The sequence below is a fragment of the Bos indicus genome, chromosome 15 (assembly GCF_029378745.1).
Source record: "Bos indicus isolate NIAB-ARS_2022 breed Sahiwal x Tharparkar chromosome 15, NIAB-ARS_B.indTharparkar_mat_pri_1.0, whole genome shotgun sequence".
NCBI classification, from domain to species: Eukaryota; Metazoa; Chordata; class Mammalia; order Artiodactyla; family Bovidae; genus Bos; species Bos indicus.
The window spans coordinates 1,880,756-1,905,027 of NC_091774.1; the positions used below are offsets into that span (position 1 = coordinate 1,880,756).

The window sequence follows — 24,272 nt, forward strand, 5'->3', positions numbered from 1 at the left end:
TGCCTGGAAGGAGGGGAGAGCGGGGAGCCGCAAGCGATGAAGTCCGAGAGCTCGGCCAACCTAGTCAACACAACACTATTTAGAAATGAGGGAAGCAAGAAAACAAAAACATCAAACCTATCAGAATAAACTAAAATGGATAGCCAACAAGGACCTGTATATATATAGCACATGGAACTTTACCAGTGTTATGTGGCAGCCTGGATGGGAGGGGGATTTGGGGGAGAACATATATATGTATGGCTGAGTCCTTTCACCGTTCACTTGAAAGTGTCACAACATTTTTAATCAGCTATACCCCAATATAGAAGGCAATGGCAACCCACTCCAGTACCCTTGCCTGGAAAATCCCAGGGACAGAGGAGCCTGGTGGGCTGCCGTCTATGGGGTCGCACAGAGTCTGACACGACTGAAGCGACTTAGCAGCAGCATAACCCAATATAAAATAAAAAGTTTATAGAAAGGAATGAAACTATGATTAAATCAAATACTGGCTGCTTTATTATTTTCTTCACCAATGATGATAGCTCTTTTTACTATACGTACTCTCTTTGCTATTTTACCAAAAAAAAAAAAAAATTCATGTAAACTGTACAAAACTCTCCTTTGAAAATCAATAAAGCTGAATTCATCTAAACAGGACTTACTCGCAGTCGTATAAGAGGCTTCTCTGGCTGTTGAGAATTTCCCAGACGTTCCCGTTCTGCATTTTCAAGCATTTCTTCAACCTCAAAATAAAGATATTGTCATGACTAGGGGGAAGAGGTATTTCTGGCTGGCATCTAGTGGTAGAGGTCAGAGAGGACTTGTAAAAATCCCACTGTGCACAGAACAAGCTCCCACAACAAAGCATTTCCCAGTCTAAACTGTCAGCTGTGCCAAGGCTGAGAGACCCTGAGCTCCCTGAGTAGGCTGGGACAATCCACTCACTCATGCTCCATCTCCCTCGCCTGAGAGAGCGGGTTCAGGGACGAGTACATGACCTCAGTCCAGGGAAACTCAATGTTTAAGCGGTTTATCTGGAACCACTGGGAAAAAAATGATTCTTTTAGCTGTAAAGGCAATGTAAGTCTGTGGGTCACTGCATGACAGACTTCCTTACATACAGTGAAGCTTGAGATAAAAACCACAGGACTGGGTGGCACAGGACTAAACATGGAAACAGAGACAGAAGGACCTGCTATCTTAATCTAAGTTTCTGAATCTGGTCATCTTGAAACCAGCAAACCTAAACCTTTCAGTTATTTGAGTTACATGCTGCTAGTAAAGTTGACACATTGGGTGAGTTACTTTAAGGTTCAGCTCCAGTGGGCGTTTCCACAGTTTACTGGTTATCATGTTTGTCTCACTTTAAGGTTCAGCTCCTCCTTCTATAAAGTGTGGATGGTAGACTCTACTGTTCTATAGCATTGCTAAGTGGATTAAATGCAAAATGCTGTCAACAGTGTCAGGAATATACAAGCAATGAAAGCATTACCATCACGCTTTTTGTGAGAATAAAATGCAAAGCAGAAGAGCATACACAGAGTTAAGAACTGAGTAAGTGTTAGCAATTAATGTTACATATGAATGACTTCTGTTCCAACAGCAAATCTGTAAGTCTAATTTGTTTGTAAGTCTAACAGTTATCCTAGGTACTCAACTAACACAATCGGCTACATAATCCTATTCTGTAATAGGTCTCCCAGGGGGTGCTAGTGGTAAAGATCACATCTGCCAATGCAGGAGACACAGAGATGCAAGTTTGATCCCTGGGTCAGGAAGATTCCCTGGAGGAGGGCATGGCAACCCACTCCAGTAATCTTGCCTGGAGAATCCCATGGACAGAGGAGCCTGGTGGGTTACAGTCCAAAGGGTTGCAAAGAGTCAGACACAACTGAAGCAATTTGGCACACATGCACAAATAGGTTTATAATACTTTTCATACAAATAATACATAAAAACAAACACAAAAAATAAAGAAAATATTTTTAATCTTAAATGTAGTACTTTGAAAAGTACAACAGTACCAGCTACATCACTGCTGCTTTTACGCTTCCTTCCAGACATTCTTCAGCTTGAAATAAAGATACTGTATTACTATACTCTATACAGTGGTTGTGGTGGTTTAGTCACTAAGTCATGTTGGACTCTTACGACCCCATGGACCATAGCCCACCATGCTCCTCTTGCCTGGGAGTCTCCAGGCAAGAATACTGGAGTGGCTTGCCATTTCCTTCTCCAGGGGACCTTCCCAACCCAGTGATCAAACCCATGTCTCCTGCACTGCAGGCAGACACGTTATTGCTGAGCCATCAGGGAAGCCCTCTGTATAGTGCAGTGCAGTACAGTACACCAGAGTACAGCCATTTGCAGAGGATGCATGCATGTGACAATGTACACCAGACATGTGAACTAATTTAAGTGATGGGACATGCAAACGCATGTCCGCATCTTTCAAAGTTTGCAACTTAAAGGTTCACGTGTAGGAGACTTACTGTATTAAGATGTCAAGTTCCATATTATCAAATGCATTCATCCAATTTCAAAGTGGCTCAAGAAATTCTACAGAGGTTTAGGGATGGTGATCTGTATGGGAGGAGGTATGGGACTTACACTGAAGTGACATGTTCCCCGTGCTGTGCTTAATCGCTCAATCATGTTTGACTCACTGCGACCCCAGGGACTGTAGCCCACCAGACGCCTCAGTCCATGGCATTCTCCAGGCAAGAATACTGGAGTGGGTTGCCATGCCCTCCCCCAGGGGATTTTCCCAACCCAGGGATTGAACCGAGGTCTGCTGCATTGTAAGCAGACTATTTACCATCTAAGCCACCAGGGAAACCCAACAATACTGGAGTGGGTAGCCTATCCCTTCTCCAGGGGATCTTCCCGACCCAGGATTGAACGAGGATCTCCTGCATTGCAGGAGGATTCTTTACCAGCTGAGCAACCAGGGAAGCCCTAGCAGACATATTTCAAGATTTTATCTGGAGGTAGATTTCAGGGTGAAAGGATGTGTGAGGGAGATTACTAGGCTAAGGTTCTCCTCATCTACCATAGTATCCTGTGATTCCCCAAAGTTACTGCTTTCATTAATAAAATGAACAAATTATCAAATCAGGATAAAAAGAGAAAAGTGATTATACATACGTCTCTGAGAAGGAGGAAAGGATCTGGGAGTGGGGCTTAAAGTTTCCTCTATATGTAACATTCTTCCATCTCAAAGACTTAAAAAAAAAACCTTACGCCTAAACTCATTTACTGAACAGTGGTTCCTTAAAGGTTTCATGAGAATATAGCAAATGTAATGTCTTCCCTCTAGTCTACTGAAGTATTTAATTCAATGTAAATAACCTCTCAACTAAAATAGATTTCATTGACCTTTATCTAGAAGAATTACCTTCTCCAAGCAGAAGTTCTGTATGACTTGTGTTACTTTAGGATTATCTGGGTTAAAAATGTCTGGATGATCAGCCAGAACAACATCTTCCATGAAAAACTGCCTCACTGTGCGGAGAGGAATTTTCTGCATATTCATCTTCCTTCCTTTAATACGCAGCAAACCAATGTGTCTGAAATGAGGAGGGAAATGAAAGCCTAGTCACATTGTAAATTTCCTCAGGAAGATGTGCACATCAAAACGATCATATTTGTTAATGTCTACAAAATCCTTACAACCTCCCCTCCTTAAAAAATGTTTAGTAATTTGATCTGTTTTTTTTTTTTTTTTTATTTGGCTGTGGACTTTCTAGTTGTGGCATACAACGCTTAGTAGTTGTGGTGCCTGGGCTTAGTTGCTTTGTGGCATGTGGGATCTTAGTTCCCTGATCACGGATCAAACCTGTGTCTTGCACATTACAAGGCAGATTTTTAACCACTGGACCACCAAGACTTTTAGTAATTTGATCTTAATGTTATATCACAGGAAAAAATGTAAACATTCTTCTTCCCCAGAATAAAATCTACTCATCCATCAACTTTCCTATAGCATTCTACTTAAAATTTAATTAATAAAAAATGTTAGCCTTGAATTGGCCTAATGAACAGCAAAATCATTAATACCACTGGGGTCTTCTCCTGCTGAAAACAGCTTAAAATCTGGGAAAATAGTAACAGTATATGGAATGATCAGTCTTTATAAATAAATTTATCATATAAGTAACAGCACCATCAGTACTTTTGGCCTATGAGATGACCAGATTATTATAGCAAATATTTTTAAGAACTGATTTGGAAAATATAATCATTACTCACTTCTTTACAGCTTCTCCTGGGGAAAGAGAAGTGACCACTGAACTTCCAGGCTGTGACACGTAGAAGAGCTGTTGTTCATTTTTGGTTGGAGCTATTTTACACTCATGTTCATGGCCCCAGATAACAAGATCGATGAAGTCATCCAAAAACTGCTCTGGAATGAAGTTGGTACTTCCGTGTTTACTCCTATGCCAAGATTTTTAAAAACAAGTATTATAAATGTCCATAGATATAAAAAAAACTTCATAATAAGTCTTTCTCCAGTCACTAAAGATTTATTATCCCTTCTGTAAGCCAGAAAGTATTCAAGGGGTTGGGGATACAAAGATAGTATCTAATTCCTAATCTTAAAGGGTTTACAAGCTTGCAGGACACAGACAAGTAAAAGCCTCAAAAGAGAAAGCAGTCAATTCTACACAAAGGCAGGTCACAAAAGGTAGAGAGGAATAACTCTCCCTGTGGGAAAGCCAGAAAAGCATGAGCTCCAGAAAGAGTAAAAAACCTATAAACTGGTCTGAGTGTATACCAAACAGAAAACAGATGACAGTGAATTTAACCTAAGCTTTAAAAAATAAAGTCAAATCTCTGAATATGTCCCATCACTTTTAACATGTTTCTTTTACTGATTAAAATAATGAGAATGTCAGTTTTATATAAGAGAGGAGAGTTTTCAATATTAAATATTGTATGAATGTGATTTCCAAACCCTTATTTTAAACCTAGATTAGCTGCTATTATTAAAAGATATTTGAAAACCCAAAGAGAGGAAGATAAGAAAAAAATTTTCTACAATACTGATTTATATCACTGAGAATTTAAGTACAAGTGTTCAACTACTTCAACCAGCATTCACTTGAGGCAAGCCGACATTCATTCACTCAACAAACATTTACTGAGTGTCTATGTGTCAGGTTTCCCAGGTCTCTTCTAGATCCTGAAGACAGATATGAACAAAGTCCTTGCTCAAATGGGGAACTAGCAATAACACAACATGCTCATGCATATGCATACACACACACATATACATATATAAATCTTTGTTTTTTATATAAAGTTTTGTCAGATAGTGATAGGTGCTATAGAAAAATAAAGAAAAAATAAAGGGGAAAGTTACATGTAAAAGGGAGGCTACTATGCACAGGGTGGTCCAGAAAGGCCTCTCTAACAGGAGACAAGTAGCAGAGCATTGAGATGAGGGACCAGGAATGCCCGAGACCTAGGCAGAGGGAGGAAACTGATGGCAAAGGCGCTGACATGGGAATATGTCCAGTGAGTTCAAGAGCAGCAAGGGGACCAGTGTAGCTGAACAGAACGATGCACGGAAGAGCAGGAAGTGAAAGAAGCTCATGTATCTAGGAATGTTTATGTAAAAACAAACTTTTATGTAAAAAATGTATAATGCTATCACAATGACTGAAGAGAGCAGAATAACTCAAATAAACATGAGGTATGTGTGCCTTCCTGGAGCACTGGAAAAGGGAGAATTACGCTCGTGGGTTGATTCTGACTTATGACATAGAAGCTGATTAGAACATCCTTGTGGAAATATTTTGCATGACAAAATCTGTTTAGGGTTTACCTTCTTTTGCTGCAAGAAAAAGAAAACTGATCAACATATAGAAACAAATAGGAAATAAAGTAAAATATAAAAGGCTCAAAAATTCTTGCTCAACATGAGAAAATCAGTTTTTCTTTTACAAGGCCCTGAAAACATACTTACCCTGAAAACAATAAGTATGTAACAATGCTGAAGGTGAAAAATGATCCTAACAGCATTATAATAAAAACCTATTATAACCACAATGAAGGGTAGGAGAAAAGGAACTGACCTAAGGAACTTTAGAAAGTGGTGTTTTTTACTAGATATAGTAAGGCTATGGACTAAAATAATATATAAACACTGAATCCTGGCTGGTAAATTTTCTCAATTTTAAAATTATATGTGAATTAAGATTAAAAAATAAGTAAACATAAAGATGATACAATCCAGGTTTCTATTACAGAAAGAAGTCTCAAATAAGGGAGAAGACAAAAATGAACCCTGTAGGGATGGATTCGAATCAGTATGAACTTGCGCTAGGGTTTTTTTTTTTTTTTAAACACGTATATTTGTTGTTCAGTCGCTCAGTCGTGTCTGACTCTTTGCAACCCCATGGACTGCAGCACGCTAGGCTTCCCTGTCCTTCACCATATCCAGGAGCTTGCTCAAACACATATATACATACAGACATGTATGCATGAATTAGTAAATATACATATATTCCTTTAACTCTAGTCATGAGGGCTATGGAGACCTGCAGTAGCACTAAGCACACTTAGTGGCCATATCTGGGTTTCTAAATACCACTCTCTGATGAAAGCAATTAGGGCTCCTTGGCGAAGTAGTTGATTCCTGGGCTTGAGAGAAAAATACAAGAGAAGCCTGGAGCATCTTGTAGGACTGGAAGGTTAATGACATAGCTCAAAAAACAAAAAGGAAGAGGGCTTGCTGAAAGAGCACAGAAGCCGATGTAAAAAAGCTCTCAACGGTCAGAGTTGAAACAAAGTAAGCAACAACAAAAACTGATAATACTGGATTGTACCTCAAAGAATAAATATCTTGAGTCTATAATAAGATAAATAAATGAATGGAATGAATAAGTAAATAAATGAGAATGACAAATTTTCCTAACAGAAGACTTTCAGTCAATAACTACAGAAAGAATAAGGGAAATTTAAAAAGTTACAAATGACACCACAGCATTAATTACTGGAAACAAGTTGCACCTTCAGTTCAGTTCAGTCACTCAGTTGTGTCCGACTCTTTGCAACGCCATGAACCACAGCACACCAGGCCTCCCTGTCCATCACCAACTCCTGGAGTCCACCCAAATCCATGTCCATTGAGTCGGTGATGCCATCCAGCCAACTCATCCTCTGTCGTCCCCTTCTCCTCCTGCCCTCAATCTTTCCCAGCGTCAGGGTCTTTTCCAATGAGTCAGCTCTTCACATCAGGTAGCCAAAGTACTGGAGTTTCAGCTTCCACATCAGTCCTTCCAATGAACACCCAGGACTGATCTCCTTTAGGATGGACTGTTTGGATCTCCTTGCAGTCCAAGGGACTCTCAAGAGTCTTCTCCAACACCACAGTTCAAAAGCATCAATTCTTTGGCACTCAGCTTTCTTCACAGTCCAACTCTCACATCATACATGACCACTGGAAAAACCATAGCCTTGACTAGACAGACCTTGGTTGGCAAAGTAATGTCTCTGCTTTTGAATATGCTATCTAGGTTGGTCATAACTTTCCTTCCAAGGAGTGTCTTTTAATTTCATGGCTGCAATCACCATCTGCAGTGATTTTGGAGCCCAGAAAAATAAAGTCAGCCACTGTTTCCCCATCAAGATGCCCCAGTGGATGCTAAAGCCTGTGGGCCAAATTCTAAGGAGAAACAGGATATTCACATAGTCTCAATGTATTTTTCCCAAAATATTTATTATTATAAAGTAGAAGATGTGACCTTTCCAGTGGAGAAACCTGCTCTACACCACCTTAATCAAATGATCAAGATTATTAACATCACCTTTAACAGCAACCAGCCATACCAACATTATATTACCCATTCCCCTTACCAATGCTGCCACTCCACCTCTCATTCTGGTATGGAATGGCTTATGACCATTCCTTCTGACTTATTCCTACTTGGGGAAAGCAGAAAGTATAGCAGAACTGGGAAGCCCTCAGCAAAAGAAGGAACAAACTCCCTGTCTGTTACACGGAAACCAACATATCAAAACCCTGTCCTGTTCCTCCTTTGAAACTTACCATGTTTATTCAAGAATATACATAAGGCAAAATAACACTGCAGCCTAAAACCTTTCTTTCACTGAGTTGTGGTGATGGACAAGTACCAGAGTATTCTACAGTCAATAAGCATCTCTTCAATAAATAATACTATTTAATAATAATAAGAAGAAATTATATAATCAGGCCCCATATCCCTTCAGATTCTTTTTCAATAACTTTTCAACTTTGTTCCTTATATATCATTTCACTGCCACCACTGTTACCATCTCACATTTTTTTACTATAATTATCACATAATAAATCGTGTTTCTTCAAATCTCTATTTCCTTTCAATCAACCTTACACCCTGCCACTAGATTAAACTTCTTAAAACTACCAACAAAAAGAAGCTTATCTACCTATATTTGATATTCTGGAAAAACACCTGTATATATGTACCAGGAGTAATGTATAAGAATATTCCTGTGCTCACTTCAGCAGCACATATACTTAAAAAAAAAAAAAGAATGTTCCTAACAAAAAGATTTTAAAAAAAAAATCTGGAAATAACAAAACACTCATCAACAGGCGAAAAAGTTGAAATGTATATACATCAGTGAAAATGAGTTATGCTGTTAAGCAGCAAAATGAATTATAGTAACATAGGGCTTCCTTGGTGGCTCAGTGGTAAAGAATCCACCTGCAATGCAGGAGATCTGGGTTTGATCCCTGGGTTGGGAAGATTCCCTGGTGAAAGGAATGGCTACCCGTTCCAGTATTCTTGCCTGGAGAATCCCATGGACAGAGGAGCCTGGCAGGCTACAGTCCATGTGGTCGCAAGAGTCAGACACGACTAATGACTGACACTTTCACTTTGAAGTAACACAATGTTGAACAAAAATAAGCCAACTGCAAATAAAGCATGGTTCCAGTTATACCAAAACCAAATAAAGATGACTCATGAATAAGTGTGTAATTGAACAATAAAGAAAGCTATGGACAGATTAAATAAAAAGTGAAGATAGTGCTTCCCCTATAAAGTATGTGGGAAAAGATAGGGTCAGAAAAAGGCATGAGGTAATGTACTGCTCATGTTCTACTTCCTTCTGAATTTAGGAGCATTCATTTTACGGTTTTTGGTATACCTTATCCATATGCTAGAAATACTCATTTGTATTAATAAGTATGAATACATATTGAAAATGATTTCAAGATGCAGTCACACAAAGCCTATCTAAGTTTGCCTGTTCCTGCATTGACAGCTTTCAAAGAATAAGGAGCCCTTTACTAAAATATGGGCTTCCCTGGTAGCTCAGACGGTAAAGCGTCTGCCTACAATGCGAGAGACCCAGGTTCAATCCCTGGGTCGGGAAGATCCCCTGGAGAAGAAAATGGCAACCCGCTGCAGTCCTCTTGCCTGGAAAATCCCATGGACTGAGGAGCCTGGTAGGCTACAGTCCATGGGGTCACAAAGAGTCAGACACGACTGAGCGACTTCACTTCATACTTCACTTTACTAAAATATAGGTAAGCTTAGAAACAGAGATTTGGGGAACCTCAACATTTGACTCAAGAATTTTCAGAGACAAAACTTTTACCTGTTCTGATGAATCACAAATAAGTTAAACCAAGAGTTCTCATCTTCTTTGGGTCTCAACATTGTTACTTTTTTGTTGACAAACATTCGATAGAGCCTTTCATCTGGAATAGATCCTGAAATAGACATTACATTATTTTAAAAGTTTTGCTTCTAAATTATGTGCTTCTCTGAGTATCTCATTTTCCTATCAGAGATATTTTGAAATCTGATATCATTATTCACAAATGAAAACGTTCCAAGTTCATGCCTGACAGCTGCTGAGCAGTTGTTGTTTAGTTGCTCAGTCGTGTCGGACTCTTTGTGACCCCATGGACTATAGCCCGTCAGGCTCCATCTATTTGTGAGATTTCCCAGGCAAGTACTGGAGTGGGTTGCCATTTCCTTCTCCAGGGGGTCTTCCCGACCCAGGGATTGAACCTGAGTCTCCTACAAGTGTCCCGGATTGGCAGGGGGAATCTTCACTGCTGAGCCACCGGGGAAACCTGCTGAGCAGTTGCATTCAAAGAATGTTTTTCATGTCAAGCATACTACTACTACTACTACTACTACTAAGTCGCTTCAGTCGTGTCCGACTCTGTGTGACCCCACAGACGGCAGCCCATCAGGCTCCACCATCCTTGGGATTCTCCAGGCAAGAACCCTGGAGTGGGTTGCCATTCCCTCCTCCAATGCATGAAAGTGAAAAGTGAAAGTGAAGTCGCTCAGTCATGTCTGACTCTTAGCGACCCCACGGACTGCAGCCCACCAGGCTCCTCCGTCCATGGGATTTTCCAGGCAAGAGTACTGGAGTGGGGTGCCATTGCCTTCTCTGACGTCAAGCATACATACCTTCAAAACCTAGAAAATATAGAATAAAAATCTGTTTTCTATGCTCATAGTCTTATTAAAATTTTTAACAATATTGTTTTCTACTCTATTTTTTCTATGTGTACTCTTGATCTAACATATACATTGTAAAATACACAGGAAATGACAGTAGAAGGGGTGAGATTTTAAAATGTACTTAAAAATAATAGTTTTATGTATATTATGCTTTTAAATAAAAACAGTGTGCTTTTAAATAATTTAATGACTTTTCAATAACTCTTCCTAATTCCCCAAAGGATAGTATAGGTCAATGAAAATAAACATGCAAATTGTAATTTTAAATACTATAAAAGGAAAAAAAGTCAGGATGCTAAGAAGGCAATTATCAGTGGGAGGACAAGGTTACTACTTCATGGAGTGATTAAGGAAGAAAACCCAATGCTGCAGAAGTATAAGAGCTAGAAGAGGTCTAGCTTCTAGAGAGAACTCCTAGTGCTGCCAATGAAATGATGGTGGAATGTATGACTGGTATAAAAAAGGCAAGACATGAAAATCCAGGGCATTAGAAGGTTGATCTACTTAGCTGCAGAAACACTAAGAACACTGACAAAATTGGAAGGCAAGCAGGTAAGAAAACTGAGGTAATGGAAAGGGCAGTTTACTGGTTGGCAGTTAGCTTCAAGGGTACCTGAAAAGGAAGGACAGGTGGTGGCAGTGGAAAGCAAGGAGAGCAGGGACTTGGCCTCCAGCCCTTCCGCCCTAGAGCCTGTGAGAGGCCAGGAGAAAACCGCACAAGACACAGGAGCCTCGTGGGCCACTGTCACTGAGAGTGGCACAGCACAGGGAGCATTCAGGGACTGATGATATGAGTCTGCTAACTAAAAAGGGCTCTAGCATATGGCACCCCACTCCAGTATTCTTACCTGGAGGGTCCTGTGGACAGAGGAGCCTGGTGCGCTGCTATCTATGGGGTCACACAGAGTCAGACACGACTAAAGTGACTTAGCTACAGCAGCATATACCGAGCTGGGGTGAGAGTAGATGCTGGAGGGTAGAGACTGAGTCCAGTTAAGGAAAATAGAACAGGATGAGATGAGAGACTGGGGATAAAAGGGATGATGGAAGCAGTTTGCCTCTGGCAGTGACTAAGGCATAATGGGGTTTGTCCTTGGTTTGAAAGTGTGAGGATCAATCATTTTCTTCAGATATGATCCCCAACGTTACAGTGATTAAAATATTGGTAGGTTTTTTTTTTTTTTTTTTTTTAATGTATTTTACTTCTTGCTCTCTCACTTGCAAAAATCAGACATAATATTTTGGTCTCATCTTCTGTATCTCTAAAATAGAGATTGCCATGATGCTTTTCTATTTGTTGGCAAAATTATGTAACTTGGGCAAAGACTCTACACTTCCTACAGAAAGTATTTAAATAAAACATCCATCTTAATTATTCTTTAAAAACATATACAAAGAGAAATGAGTACTAAGGCTTCTATTATACTAAAATCACTCAAAAAATAATGAAAACTATGTTGAGGTTAGTTACAGCATGAGTTTTTTCTTAATTTCCCTTGGGGTACTTTAAAACTGGTTTAACATGAAGTATAATTTTTATAATACTTAGGAAATGGCAACCCACTCCAGTGTTCTTGCCTGGAGAATTCCACGGATGCAAGAGCCTGGTGGGCTATAGTTCATGGAGTGGCAAAGAGTTGGGCACAATTTAGCGACTAAATGATATACATCAAAAACAACAAAACTATTGTATTCATATAACAAATATCAAACTGAACTTAACCAAATGAAGACACAAAAAATACACTGAATGCATGCTGAAAATGGTTTTACCAGTAGTCATGTATGGATGTAACAGCTGGACCATGAAGAAGGCTGAGCATAAAAGAATTGATGCTTTCAAACTGTGGTCCTGGATAAGACTCTTAAAAAGTCCTGTGGACTGCAAGGAGATCTAACCAGTACATTCTAAAGGAAATCAACCCTGAATATCAACTGGAACGACTGATGCTGAAGCTGAAACTCCAATACTTTGGCCAACTGAATCAAAGGGCCAACTCATTGGAAAAGACCCTGATGCTGGGAAACACTGAAGGCAAAAGAAAGGAGCAGCAGAGGATGAGATGGCTAGATAACATCACCTACTCAATGGACGTGAATCTGAGCAAACTCCAGGAGACAGTGAAGGACAAACTCAATGGGGTCTCAAAAGTCAGACACGACTTAGCCACTGAAGAGCAACAAACAAAAACAGTCTTCCATTCACATGTAATAAAGCCTAGCAAACAAGCTTTTACCTACTGGAAACTAAATAAATTACAGAAGTTGATAAAGCAAATTTTCTGAGCATTGTAGATGACAGTTCTAAACTAGCACTAATAAAAATATCATGTGAGCCACCAAAACGGGCCAAATATGTAAATTCTAATTTTCTAGTAGCCACATTAAAATAAGTAAAAGAAATTGGTAAAATTAATTTTAATATATTTCATTTAACCCAATATCTGAGTAAGATATTTTACATTTTTTTCTAAGTCTTTGAAATCTAATATGTATTTTATACTTATAACATGACTCAATTTAGATTAGCCACTTTTCTAGTGCCTGATATCCACATGATTACTGTATTGGACAGTGAAACTTTAAACCTTTCAAAGACTTCCAAAATATCAAAATGCAGTTGTTCTAAATTACTCTACAGTTCTATGTTCAGGATTCTTGTCTGAGCCTAAAAGAAAAAAAAGAAAGAAATAACAAACAATAGATACTAAGGGGAAAATCTTTTTTCATCGAAACTGCTATTAAAAACAAATCTCAAGAACTATTGAAATGAAATGAAATGAAATGTCAGTCGGTCCTTCATGTCTGACTCTTTAAAATCTGATGGACCATAGCCTGCCTGGCTCCTCTGTCAGTGGAATTCTCCAGGCAAGAATACTGGAGTGGGTAGCCATTCCCTTTTCCAGGGGATCTTCCTGACTCAGGGATCGAACCTGGGTCTCCTGCACTGCAGGCACATTCTTTACCATACTGGTGCTTATAAAATAATGAAAAATGTCCACCAAAACGTTGTAATATTTTTTAAAGTCACCCATAAGGAATAATTAGATTTGCCTCAATTCCTTCCAAACAGCAACAAAGTGAACTCCAGAATTTGATTTCCTAGTTGCTTAAACAAGTAAACATTTATCAACATAAATAGTAATATAAACCCATCTTACCTAAGCCATATAGAGCAATTTTTGTGCTTCCTTTCTGAAGCAAAACTGGACTAATGTCTATCTTCTCCACAGACATTGAACGTCCAAAGTGATTGACAAATCCAGCACAACTTAAAATATCCAGGGCACAGAGTGCATCTGCCTATGCAAAATATTTTCAAAGAATATTAATGTATATCTAAAAACTAATAATCTGCATATGTTATTACTTATTAAAAGTATATTCTGTATAGCAGTTATAAAAACCTAGACGAAGATAGTGCCTTGTCAAAACAAGATTACAATAGTAAAGTATGTGCTATCCTTTTCTCTATCACTGTGAGTAGAATCACATGTTAATACATGTTAAATACAAAGTTAATGTTTCATCAAAATTTATCATGTCTTGTTCACTGAAAAATAAAACCAGCTATGGAATCAGTTATTTGTCATATTAAGCAGACCTCTCAAGGGGTGAGGAAAAAAAAGACTAGCTAAATAGTGATTTATAATACATTAATGACCAGAAAAAATAAAATGGTATTTTTAGATTACTTTAGGATCCCTATTATTTGAAATCTTCCTCAATTTACAGTGGATTTAGGTACCAATAAATCCATAGTAAATTGAAAATACTGTAAGTCAAAAATGCAGTTAAAGTACCTCATCTACTGAAAATCATAGCTTAACCTAGCCTACTTTGAACATGCTCAGAACACTTACATGAGCCTACAGTTGGGAAAAAGTATAAATATTTTACAATAAAGTACTGAGTATCTTGTATAATCAATCTACTGTACATGAAGAACAGAATGACTGTATGGTACATACCCATACAGAATGGTTTTAAGTGTGGCAACTGTTTACCCTTGGGCTGGGGTGGCTGATTGGGAGCTGGGCCTTGCTGTCTTTACTCAGCATCACAAGAGAGTATCTTCCCACAAATCATTAGCCCAAAAATAGATCAAAACTCATAATTCAGGTTCAACTGAATGCATGTCAGTTTCACACCATTGTAAAGTTTAAAAATCTTAGGTCGAACCATCACAAGCTGAAGATGGTCTGTACTTCCTTATCAAACAAAATAAGATGATCTAATTTAGATTTAAAACTGTTCATGAAACAATTATTTCCTACAGTGAGATTTTTGAGATAAAAGCACCAGGTAATCTGTAAAGCATTATACAAATGTTAGGTTATTCCCAACATTTATTTATTCCTAAATGTTATTCCTTCTACTGGTTATTTATTGCTAACTTTGGCACTCAAGAAATAAAAACATATCTCATACATCAATTATTATCTCAGATTTTTTAAAGTATCTAAAAAGCAGTATAAAAGCCTATATGAATGATAAAGAGTCAATTTGAATCTCTGAGTCAATCTGACTAAAAGTTGCTGGGAAGAAGTGGAAGAATGCTTCCCATAGACAAATTAAACAGAAAATTTCTAAAATTTCAACAAACTTTAAGAACACAATAATTACCCCTGTGGGATCATCATGATTGCCGTGAATACTAAACACCGGAACTGAAATGTTGAGATTGCCATCTTGGTAGTTCACCCATGGAAACCTTAAAAAAGAAAGAAAAAGTTTCTGTAAGAGACAAAAGCTCTTTCCTCCATTCTCCTCCTCCAAAAACTTAATACTGTTACAGGCAAACTGGATGATCTAACTCGGCAGATGACTTTGGAGTTTTAAAAAAAAATTCAATCATAGGCAATAATTCAAGTTTGAAAAGATCACAAAGTACTGCACTTGAAAACCTTACAGTATATGATGCTTGTGAATTGTATGAACGATTTGATTATCTGAATAGTAAGCTAATAGGCTTTCAAAATTTTGAAAGTCTTTGTGTAAGGTCTGTGTTTGTATTGTAGAAGCGGGAGGGGAAAAATACACCTACTCTGGAATACAAGACCTTGATTAAAAATTCCAGCTCTATCACTCACTACTTGTATGACAAATTTTTCACACTACTGTCCCTAGTCACCAAGCTCCTCTTCTCAGAGGAAATGACACTAGTAATTTCTACTTTATCTGTGAAAAAATATCTTATACCTGTAAAGCAAATAAATACATCTTCCTTCTTCCACAAATGGCAGCACAATACAGACCTTTGGACCCTGCCTTTATCACTTAGCATACTTTGTAAATCATTTCATATCAGTATATAAAGAGCTTCCTTGTGGCTTTTTTTAGCCAGACACTGTATGGATTATTACAATGTGTTTAAGTAGATACCTACGAATGGACATTTAGGCCATTTCCAGTCTTTTGTTTCACAAATGGTTACAGTGAGTAATCCTGTACAAAGATGCCCTTGTGAGAGTATAGGAAATTATCTAGGAGGACACTGTCAGGTCAAAAAGCACACCTACATTTGTAAATTTGATTACTGCCAACTTCCCCCCATTGAGGTGGTTTAACTTACATATAATACAATGGCACAGCATGAGACCATTTCCCCTTACTCCACTAGTACAGTATATGATCAAACTTCTTCAATCTTATGCCAGTAGTTCTAAATCCTAGCTGCACAGCAAAATTCTCTAGGGATCTTTGAAGATCCGCCAATGTCTGAGACACAATCAGGGAGATTAACTGAGCTAGAGACTGGGCATCAGTACTTTTTAAGATTCTGAGGTAAAGATAATACACACCCAGGACTGAGAATTACTGATGTATATAAATCCTATAGGAGAAAAATATCTCAGTATACTTCATCTCATATCTTTCATATTCTTTTAGTATGTTTAAATGTCACTTTATTTCCTTTTCAGTGAATGATGTCCATATTCTTTACCTAACTTTTTTTTTATTAACTCATGAATTTCTTTTAACTAACTTGAAAAAATTATTTATCTATTGGGAAAATTAGACATTAATTTGCCTTGAATTAAAAATGTTCTTCCTGGTTGAACCTGGACTTCCAACTTCCATGGGCAGCTCTTGCCATGCAGAAATTTACAAAGACAAAAACATCAATCTTTTATGGATTCTGGATTTGTGCAATACTTAGAAAAGTCTTTCCACATCCAGGTTTTTTAAAATGCTTAACAGTTTCCTCTAGTTCTTTTATTGAATAAGCTATATTTTCCTGGAGATATGTGATACCACCTTTATCAAATACTAAATTCCCACATTTACTGAGGCTATTTCTGGAACTTCTATACTTTCAATTATCTGCCTATCAATTCATGAGTTATACCACATTTTTTATTATTGTAGAGAAGGCAATGGCACCCCACTCCAGTACTCTTGCCTGGAAAATCCCTTGGACAGAGGAGCCTGGAAGGCTGCAGTCCATGGGGTCGCTGAAGCTTGGACATGACTGAGCAACTTCACTCTCACTTTTCACTTTCATGCATTGGAGAAGGAAATGGCATCCCACTCCAGTGTTCTTGCCTGGAGAATCCCAGGGACAGGGGAGCCTGGTGGGCTGCCATCTATGGGGTCACACAGAGTTGGACACGACTGAAGTGACTGAGCAGTAGCAGCAGCATTATAATATACTTTTTTCCAGCTATACTGTGATATAACTGACATGCAACATTGTGTTACTTTAAGGTATACAAATACGTTGGTTTGATATATTCATATACTGCAAAATGATAACCACTGTAACTTACCTACCACTGTAAGCTTAACACACACTCCCTTCAACAGCTGCCAGCATGTCACACAGTTACCATCTCCTTTTTCTAGTGAGAACGTTTAAGATCTACTGTCTTAGAAACTTTACTAACTCATACTATGCTGTACATTAGATCCTAGGAATGTAATCATTTTTTAATCAAAATTATACTTTTTGACCAGCATCTTCACTTTCCCCCCAACACCCGGCCCTGGTAACCACCATTCCAGTCTCAATGAGTTCAGATTCCCTATACTGCGTAAGTGATATTACACATTATTTGTCTCTTTGTCTGACTTAGTTTACTTAGCATAAAGCCTTCAAGGTCCACGCATGTTGTCTCAGATGAAAGGATGTCTCTTCTCACAGTTGAGTAACATGTATGTATTACATATACACACACACATATATATTACATGTTTATCCATTCTTTCACTGATGGACATGTACACTGTTGCCACCACTGCCTCATCTTGGCTACTGTGAATAATGCTGCAGTGAACGTGGGAGTGCAGACTATCTCTTTAAGATACCGTTTTCATTCCTTCTGGATATATACCCAGAGGGAGAACTACTGGATCACACGGTGGTTCTGTCTTTGAGGGGGAACCGCCAGTGTTTTCCATGGGCTGCACAAACTGACATTCCGAATAGTGCGCAAGGGTTTTCTTCTCTCCACATTCTCCCCAATACTTGTTCTCCCTTGTCTTTTTGATGACAGACATCCTAACAAGTGTGAGGTGATATCTCATTGTGGTTTTCATACGCTTTTCCCCAATGATTAGTGATGCTGAGCACCTTTTCCTGTACCTGTTGTTTGTTCTATTTCCATGAAAGCTACCATTGGAATTTTGATAGGGATTGAACTGAGCTAAACACTACTTAGTAGTCCTCTTTTTCAGAGTTTCCCTATTTTTTTGTTGTTCTATTTTTCTACATGAACTAGTAAACGAACAGAAAATTATCCAAAATGTAGTACAAAGAAATAAAGTTATAGGGGATATTAAAAAGTGGGTAAGATATAATTTTCAGAAAGAGAACAGGAAAGAAGGTTTGAAAACATTTGCTACTGTTGTTTAGCTGATAAGTCATGTCCAACTCTCTTGCAACCTCATGTAATGTAGCCCACCAGGCTTCTTTGTCATGGGATTTCTCAGGTAAGAATACTGGAGTGGGATGAAAGAAATCAAAGAGGACACAAATAGATGGAAAAATATACCATGTTCATGGATTGCAAGAATCAATATAGTGAAAATGAGTATACTATCCAAAGCACTCTATAGATTCAGTGCAATCCCTATCAAGATACCAATGGTATTTTTTCACAGAACTAGAACAAATAATTTCATAATTTGTACGGAAATACAAAAAAACCTCAAATAGCCAAAGCAATCTTGAGAAAGAAGAATGGAACTGGAGGAATCAACCTGCCTGACTTCAGGCTCTACTACAAAGCTGCAGTCATCAAGACAGTATGGTACTGGCACAAAGACAGAAATATAGATCACTGGAACAAAATAGAAAGCCCAGAGATAAATCTACACACCTATGGACACCTTATCTTTGACAAAGGAGACAAGAATATACAATGTAGAAAAGACAATCTCTTTACAAGTGATTAGAATGTTTAAAACAAGGACATACGTTAAAAATTGTAAGAATCTTTCAAAATCCAATTCTGCTGCTGTGTCGCTTCAGTCATGTCCGACTCTGTGTGACCAAATAGACAGCAGCCCACCAGGCTCCGCCATCCTTAGGATTCTCCAGGCAAGAATACTGGAGTGGGTTGCCATTTCCTTCTCCAATGCATGAAAGTGAAAAGTGAAAGTGAAGTCGCTCAGACTTGTTACATATTTGACTATGAACATCAAAATTAAGTATTTCTGTCAACAAAAGGTCCTGTGAACAGTCCAAAGACAATCCACTGATTGGGAAAAAAATATATATGCGTAACAAAGGCTTGATATCTAGAATATATAAATAGCTCCTGCAAATTCAACATGAAAAGCAAAAAAAAAAAAAAAAATCCAAATTTTTTAATAGACAAAGGATATGAACAGAGATTCCAAAAGTACAATAAAAATCTAAGAAGTTACTCAATCTATTAATTAGGGAAATACAAATTAATACAATAATGTACAGAAAATTTAAAGAACTACAACTGCCAAGGAAATAGCTTATAATGAAGAGAAGATGACTAATTGTTTATGTGTTCACGCATCTTACATAGGAAATGTTATATATCATAGACACAAGGAAACATTCATTGAAGCATTTAAATATACTTACTTACTAAAACCAAAGTTAACTGACTGGTCGCTGAGAATTTCAAACTGTACAGGACGATCCCCCATACAATATTTTCTTAATAACTCGAGGCAGGTATGTAATGTTTTTCTTGAGGGTTTATTTTCATGAAAAAGATCACCACCTAACAAAATAAAATCCACCTAATCAAAAGAAAATAGTGTGAAAATTAGTGTGTTTTATAGGTAAAATTTTTAAAACTATAGACCAAAGAGAGAAAAAAATTTTATAGAAGATACCACTATGTGTGGAGATTTAAAGTTTCATATTTTGTTCATTTAAAGGCCCTTCCAATCTGGTTACTAATCTGATTCCCACTTAGGTTCCCAGCCCACCTTCAAAAAGCCATCTTTAAATTACTATACCAAGTCTCTAACTCATGCTACCAGAAGTGATTTCTTTTTTTAAAGTTATCCAAATCAAACATAAACTTTGCACTTTAATAAAACCTATTGAAGGAATGGTTCAGTGGTAAAGAATCTGTCTGCCAAGCAGGAGACCCAGCTTTGATACCTGGGTCAGGAAGATCTGCTGGAGAAGGAACTGGCAACCCACTCCAGTATTCTTGCCTGGGAAATCCCATGGACAGAGGAGCCTGGCGAGCTACAGTCTATGGGGTCACAAAGAGTCAGAGACAACTTAATAACTAAACGACAACATGCAAGGAAGAGCTGATTCAATCCAAATTATTCACTAGATTCATTCAACAATTATTTAGACTTCCTATAGGCAGTGAAAGCTCAGGAAATAGCAATCTACAAAACAGATCATGTCCCTGCCCTCACTGAATACAATGTACCATACGTCATACTGAGTATGATGAATAAAATATGACCCCTATTCTATTCAAAATCCAGTGGGAGAGAAAAACTGCTATGCATCTAAACATAAATCAGACTCTGAATTTAGACAGGGGATATATACCAGAAGAGCTATTACCAGAGATAATTTCTGGTATCAGAAAGACTCATCACAGGGCATGGCACAGCATACACTTAACAAACATCTGCTCTTCCCATCTTCCTATGCACTGTCTTTCTCCTCTTTAAAGCCCCAGACTCCCTTCCCCTTCTCCTTAGATCAGGATGGCAGATAAGCCTCCATTACCTCACTGCTGGGAGTCTCATATTTTTGTGGGGCTCCTGCACGGGAAATACCATGGACAGATGAGCCTGACGGGATATAGTCTGTGGGGTCACAAAGAATTGGACATGACCTGAGTGACTAAACAACAATAGTGCACATAAGCGATATTTTAGTCCATTAATCTGTCTTGCGTGCATGCTAAATTGCTTCAGTCTTGTTCGACTCTTTGCTATCCTATGGATTATAGCCCACCAGGCTCCTCTGTCCATGGGATTCTCCTGGGAAGAACACTGGAATGGGTTGCTGTGCCCTTCTCCAGGGGAGCTTCCCACATCTCATGTCTCCTGCATTGGCAGGTGAGTTCTTTATCACTAGTGCCACCTGGGAAGCCCTTATCTGTCTTATGTCAACTTAATTATCAGACCAGTCAGAGAACCTAGAAGGGAAGAAGGAAAAGATTTCTGGCCCCTACACTAGTCAGAGAGACTGCAATTAAAATTTAAGCTAGGTCTTCAAAACTAAACATGATTTGAGCAAAGGAAAAAAATGATCACAATCAAAGCCATAGAAAACACAACTTAAGTAAACATTTTTATAAGGGAGGGGAAGGGAAAGAGTTGTTTAAAAGAGTTTTGGAGGTTGGTTACTCAAACATACCAATGGGCTTAATACTACTCAACTGAATCCTTAAACATGGTTAGGGTGGTATGTTTTATATTATCAAGAGCAAAAAAAAAATTTTTAATATCTTTAAAAACTGGTTTGTGACTCTAGTGATCACTGAGAACACAACTTGCTTCTGAGGTATTCCAGCCCTACATGAATCTACTCATGAGGAAATGTCAGACACATCCAATCGAGGAATATTCTACAAAAATAATTACCTGTGACTCTTCAAAAATGTCAAGGTCATGCTGAAAGAACAAACTTATGGTTGCCAGGGGTTAAGGATAGAGGGGAAAGGATAGTTAGAGAGTTTGGGATGGCATGGACACGCTGTTATATTTAAAATGGATAACCAACAAGGACCTACCACATAGAATAGGGAACTCTGCTCAAAGTTATATGGCAGCCTAGACAGGAGGGGAGTCTGGTGAGTGTGTGTGCGTGCTCAGTGTCCAACTCTTTGTGACCCCATGGACTGCAGCCTGCCAGGCTCCTCTGGGATTTCTCAGGCAAGAATATTGGAGTGGGTTGCCATTTCCTTCTCCAGGGGATCTTTCTGACTCAGGGATAGAACCCAGGTCTCCTACATTGCAGGCAAATTCTTTACCATCTAAGCCACCAGAGGACTCTGGGGCAGACTGAATACATGTATATCCATTGAGTCCCTTCACTATTCACCTGAAACTATCACAACTTTGTTAAAAAAAAAAAAAAAAAGCCAGAGTCATTAAAGACAAGGCAGACTGAGGAAATGTCCCAGATTATAAGAGACTAAAGAGACATGACAACTAAATGTAAAATGTAATCCTGGGTTGGGATCTAACAGCACTGACCTGCCCCCAAACTACTACGACATTTGTTGTGGGGAAAACTGGCAGCATCTTAGAATTACTTGATAGTACTGGAGAAACATCAGTTTCCCTGGTTCTGACAAGTGCACTCTGATTACACATGCAGTTTACTCTCAAGTGGTTCAGAAAAAGTGTGTCTGTCTGTGTGTGTATGTATGGAGAGAGAGAGGATAAATTAAATGTAAAAGTGTAGGAAGGGCATCCCTGGTGGCTCATATAATACAGATTCTTCCTGCAATGCAGGAGACCCTGGTTTGATCCTTGGTCAGGAAGATGCCCTGGAGAAGGGAATGGCAGCCCACTCCAGTTTTCTTGGCTGGAGAATCCCATGGACAGAGGAGCCTGGGACTACAGTCCATAGGGTCAAAATAGTTGGATCCAACTGAGCGATTAAGACACAGATACAAATTCTCACACACACACACACACACACATAGTGTAGGAAAATCTCAGTGAAGGGTAAGAAATTATTTGTACTATTCTTACAATGTTTCTGTAAGACTGATATTGTTCCAAAATTAAAAGTTAAAAAAAAAGACTCTGAAGAACTAGAGAGTACAGATTAGCCTGACAGAACTAAAGAGTAGAGATAAGGCTGGTTAGAAGGCTGCTGCTACGTCGCTTCAGTCGTGTCCGACTCTGTGCGACCCCATAGACGGCAGCCCACCAGGCTCCCCCATCCCTGGGATTCTCCAGGCAAGAACACTGGAGTGGGTTCCCACTTCCTTCTCCAATGCATGAAAGTGAAAAGTGAAAGTGAAGTCGCTCAGTTGTGTCCAACTCTTAGTGACCCCATGGACTGCAGCCTACCAGGCTCCTCCATCCATGGGATTTTCCAGGCAAGGGTATGGAGGGGGGTACCACTGCCCACAATATAAAGGACTTAAAAATCAGGAAGAATTTAGACTTCAGTAAGAAGAAATAGACACAAAAGATGGGGGAAAGTAAATATAACATGCATTTGGAGGTACCAGCTTGGGGCTGTGGGCTGAAGAGGACAGTTAGTATTAAAGAGTACAGGGAGAGGAAGCAGAAGGAAAGGAAATGACACAGCAAAGGAAAAAAAAAAAAGCTTGCGCTCAGGGAAAGACATAGTTCTTCAGCACCTAAGCATAGAAAAAGACACAGGATTCTCTAGCAGGAAACAAACCTCCTTTGACTGTTAATTTCTCTCCCTTCAGGGTAAAAGGAGACGATACTAGACATTCCCTCATTCATGAACACATTTATGAGAGTGCCTCCCGCTTGGCAGATCCTTTCGCGGTACTAAGATACACATGAGCAAACAGAAAAGAATCTTCATCTAATTTATCTTCCAGAGGAGAAGAAAATACACAAGTAGATAATCCAACAAATTATTTCAGATGGTGCTATAAAAAAATAAATGAGTACTGTGATAAGACTGTTTGGAGTTATCAGGGAAGACTTCTCCAAAAAGATAAAACTTGAACTGAGAGGTAAACCCTGACAAAATCAAGATGCTCGGAGCGGGAAGAGAACTAGACACACAGAGGTCCCAGAGTAGAACACACACTCCAGTGTAGATGGAGCACAAGCCAAGCACCCAGAGTCAAAGGAGATGAAGTCTTCTAGTAGGGTCAGATCATACTGAACTCTGTAGTTTAATTTTTACTCTAGATTTAATGGAAGGCCACTTAGATTTTGAAGCAGCAGAGTGCCATGATCTGAGTTATGATTTTATAAGTTCACTCTGTCTGCTACGCTGTAAAAAAGAAGAGAAAAAAAAAAACTAAGGGGAGCTATTGTAGTTCAGCAAAATAAGATAAAAGTTTTGAATTAAGCTTATAGACACAAAGGCAGAAAATAGTGGGGAGGTTCCACTCATAAATATTTAGAAATATGAACTAAAGGACTTGCAGAAAAACTGAACAGAACTCTAAGGAAAAGTCAAAGTTGAAGATAACAGTTTGCAAGTCACCCGAATTTATGTTTATTCCCCAGTTGTCTTCTGGGCTCTAGATAGACATTTTATCTGTCTGCCGGAAGGTTTCCTTGAATATCCTATTGGAACCTCCAATAGGAGGCTAATGGCCTAAATCAAAATTCATCACCTTCCCACATAATGAAATATGTAATAAG

The 24,272-nt window shown here is 38.6% G+C and overlaps 1 protein-coding gene across 3 annotated transcripts in view; it reads right to left on the minus strand.

The window, feature by feature from the left end:
- Window positions 1-24,272, minus strand: part of MRE11 (MRE11 homolog, double strand break repair nuclease) — a 70,777-nt gene that overhangs the window by 42,768 nt on the left and 3,737 nt on the right. For all 3 annotated transcript variants that reach the window (XM_019975338.2, XM_070803277.1, XM_019975340.2), the window contains 7 exons: window positions 19,552-19,712; window positions 15,111-15,198; window positions 13,646-13,787; window positions 9,601-9,715; window positions 4,237-4,422; window positions 3,383-3,554; window positions 648-728 (listed from right to left, as the gene is read on the minus strand). In XM_019975338.2, the coding sequence (XP_019830897.1) occupies window positions 648-728; window positions 3,383-3,554; window positions 4,237-4,422; window positions 9,601-9,715; window positions 13,646-13,787; window positions 15,111-15,198; window positions 19,552-19,712 (945 nt within the window). The remainder of the gene's footprint in view (window positions 1-647; window positions 729-3,382; window positions 3,555-4,236; window positions 4,423-9,600; window positions 9,716-13,645; window positions 13,788-15,110; window positions 15,199-19,551; window positions 19,713-24,272) is intronic.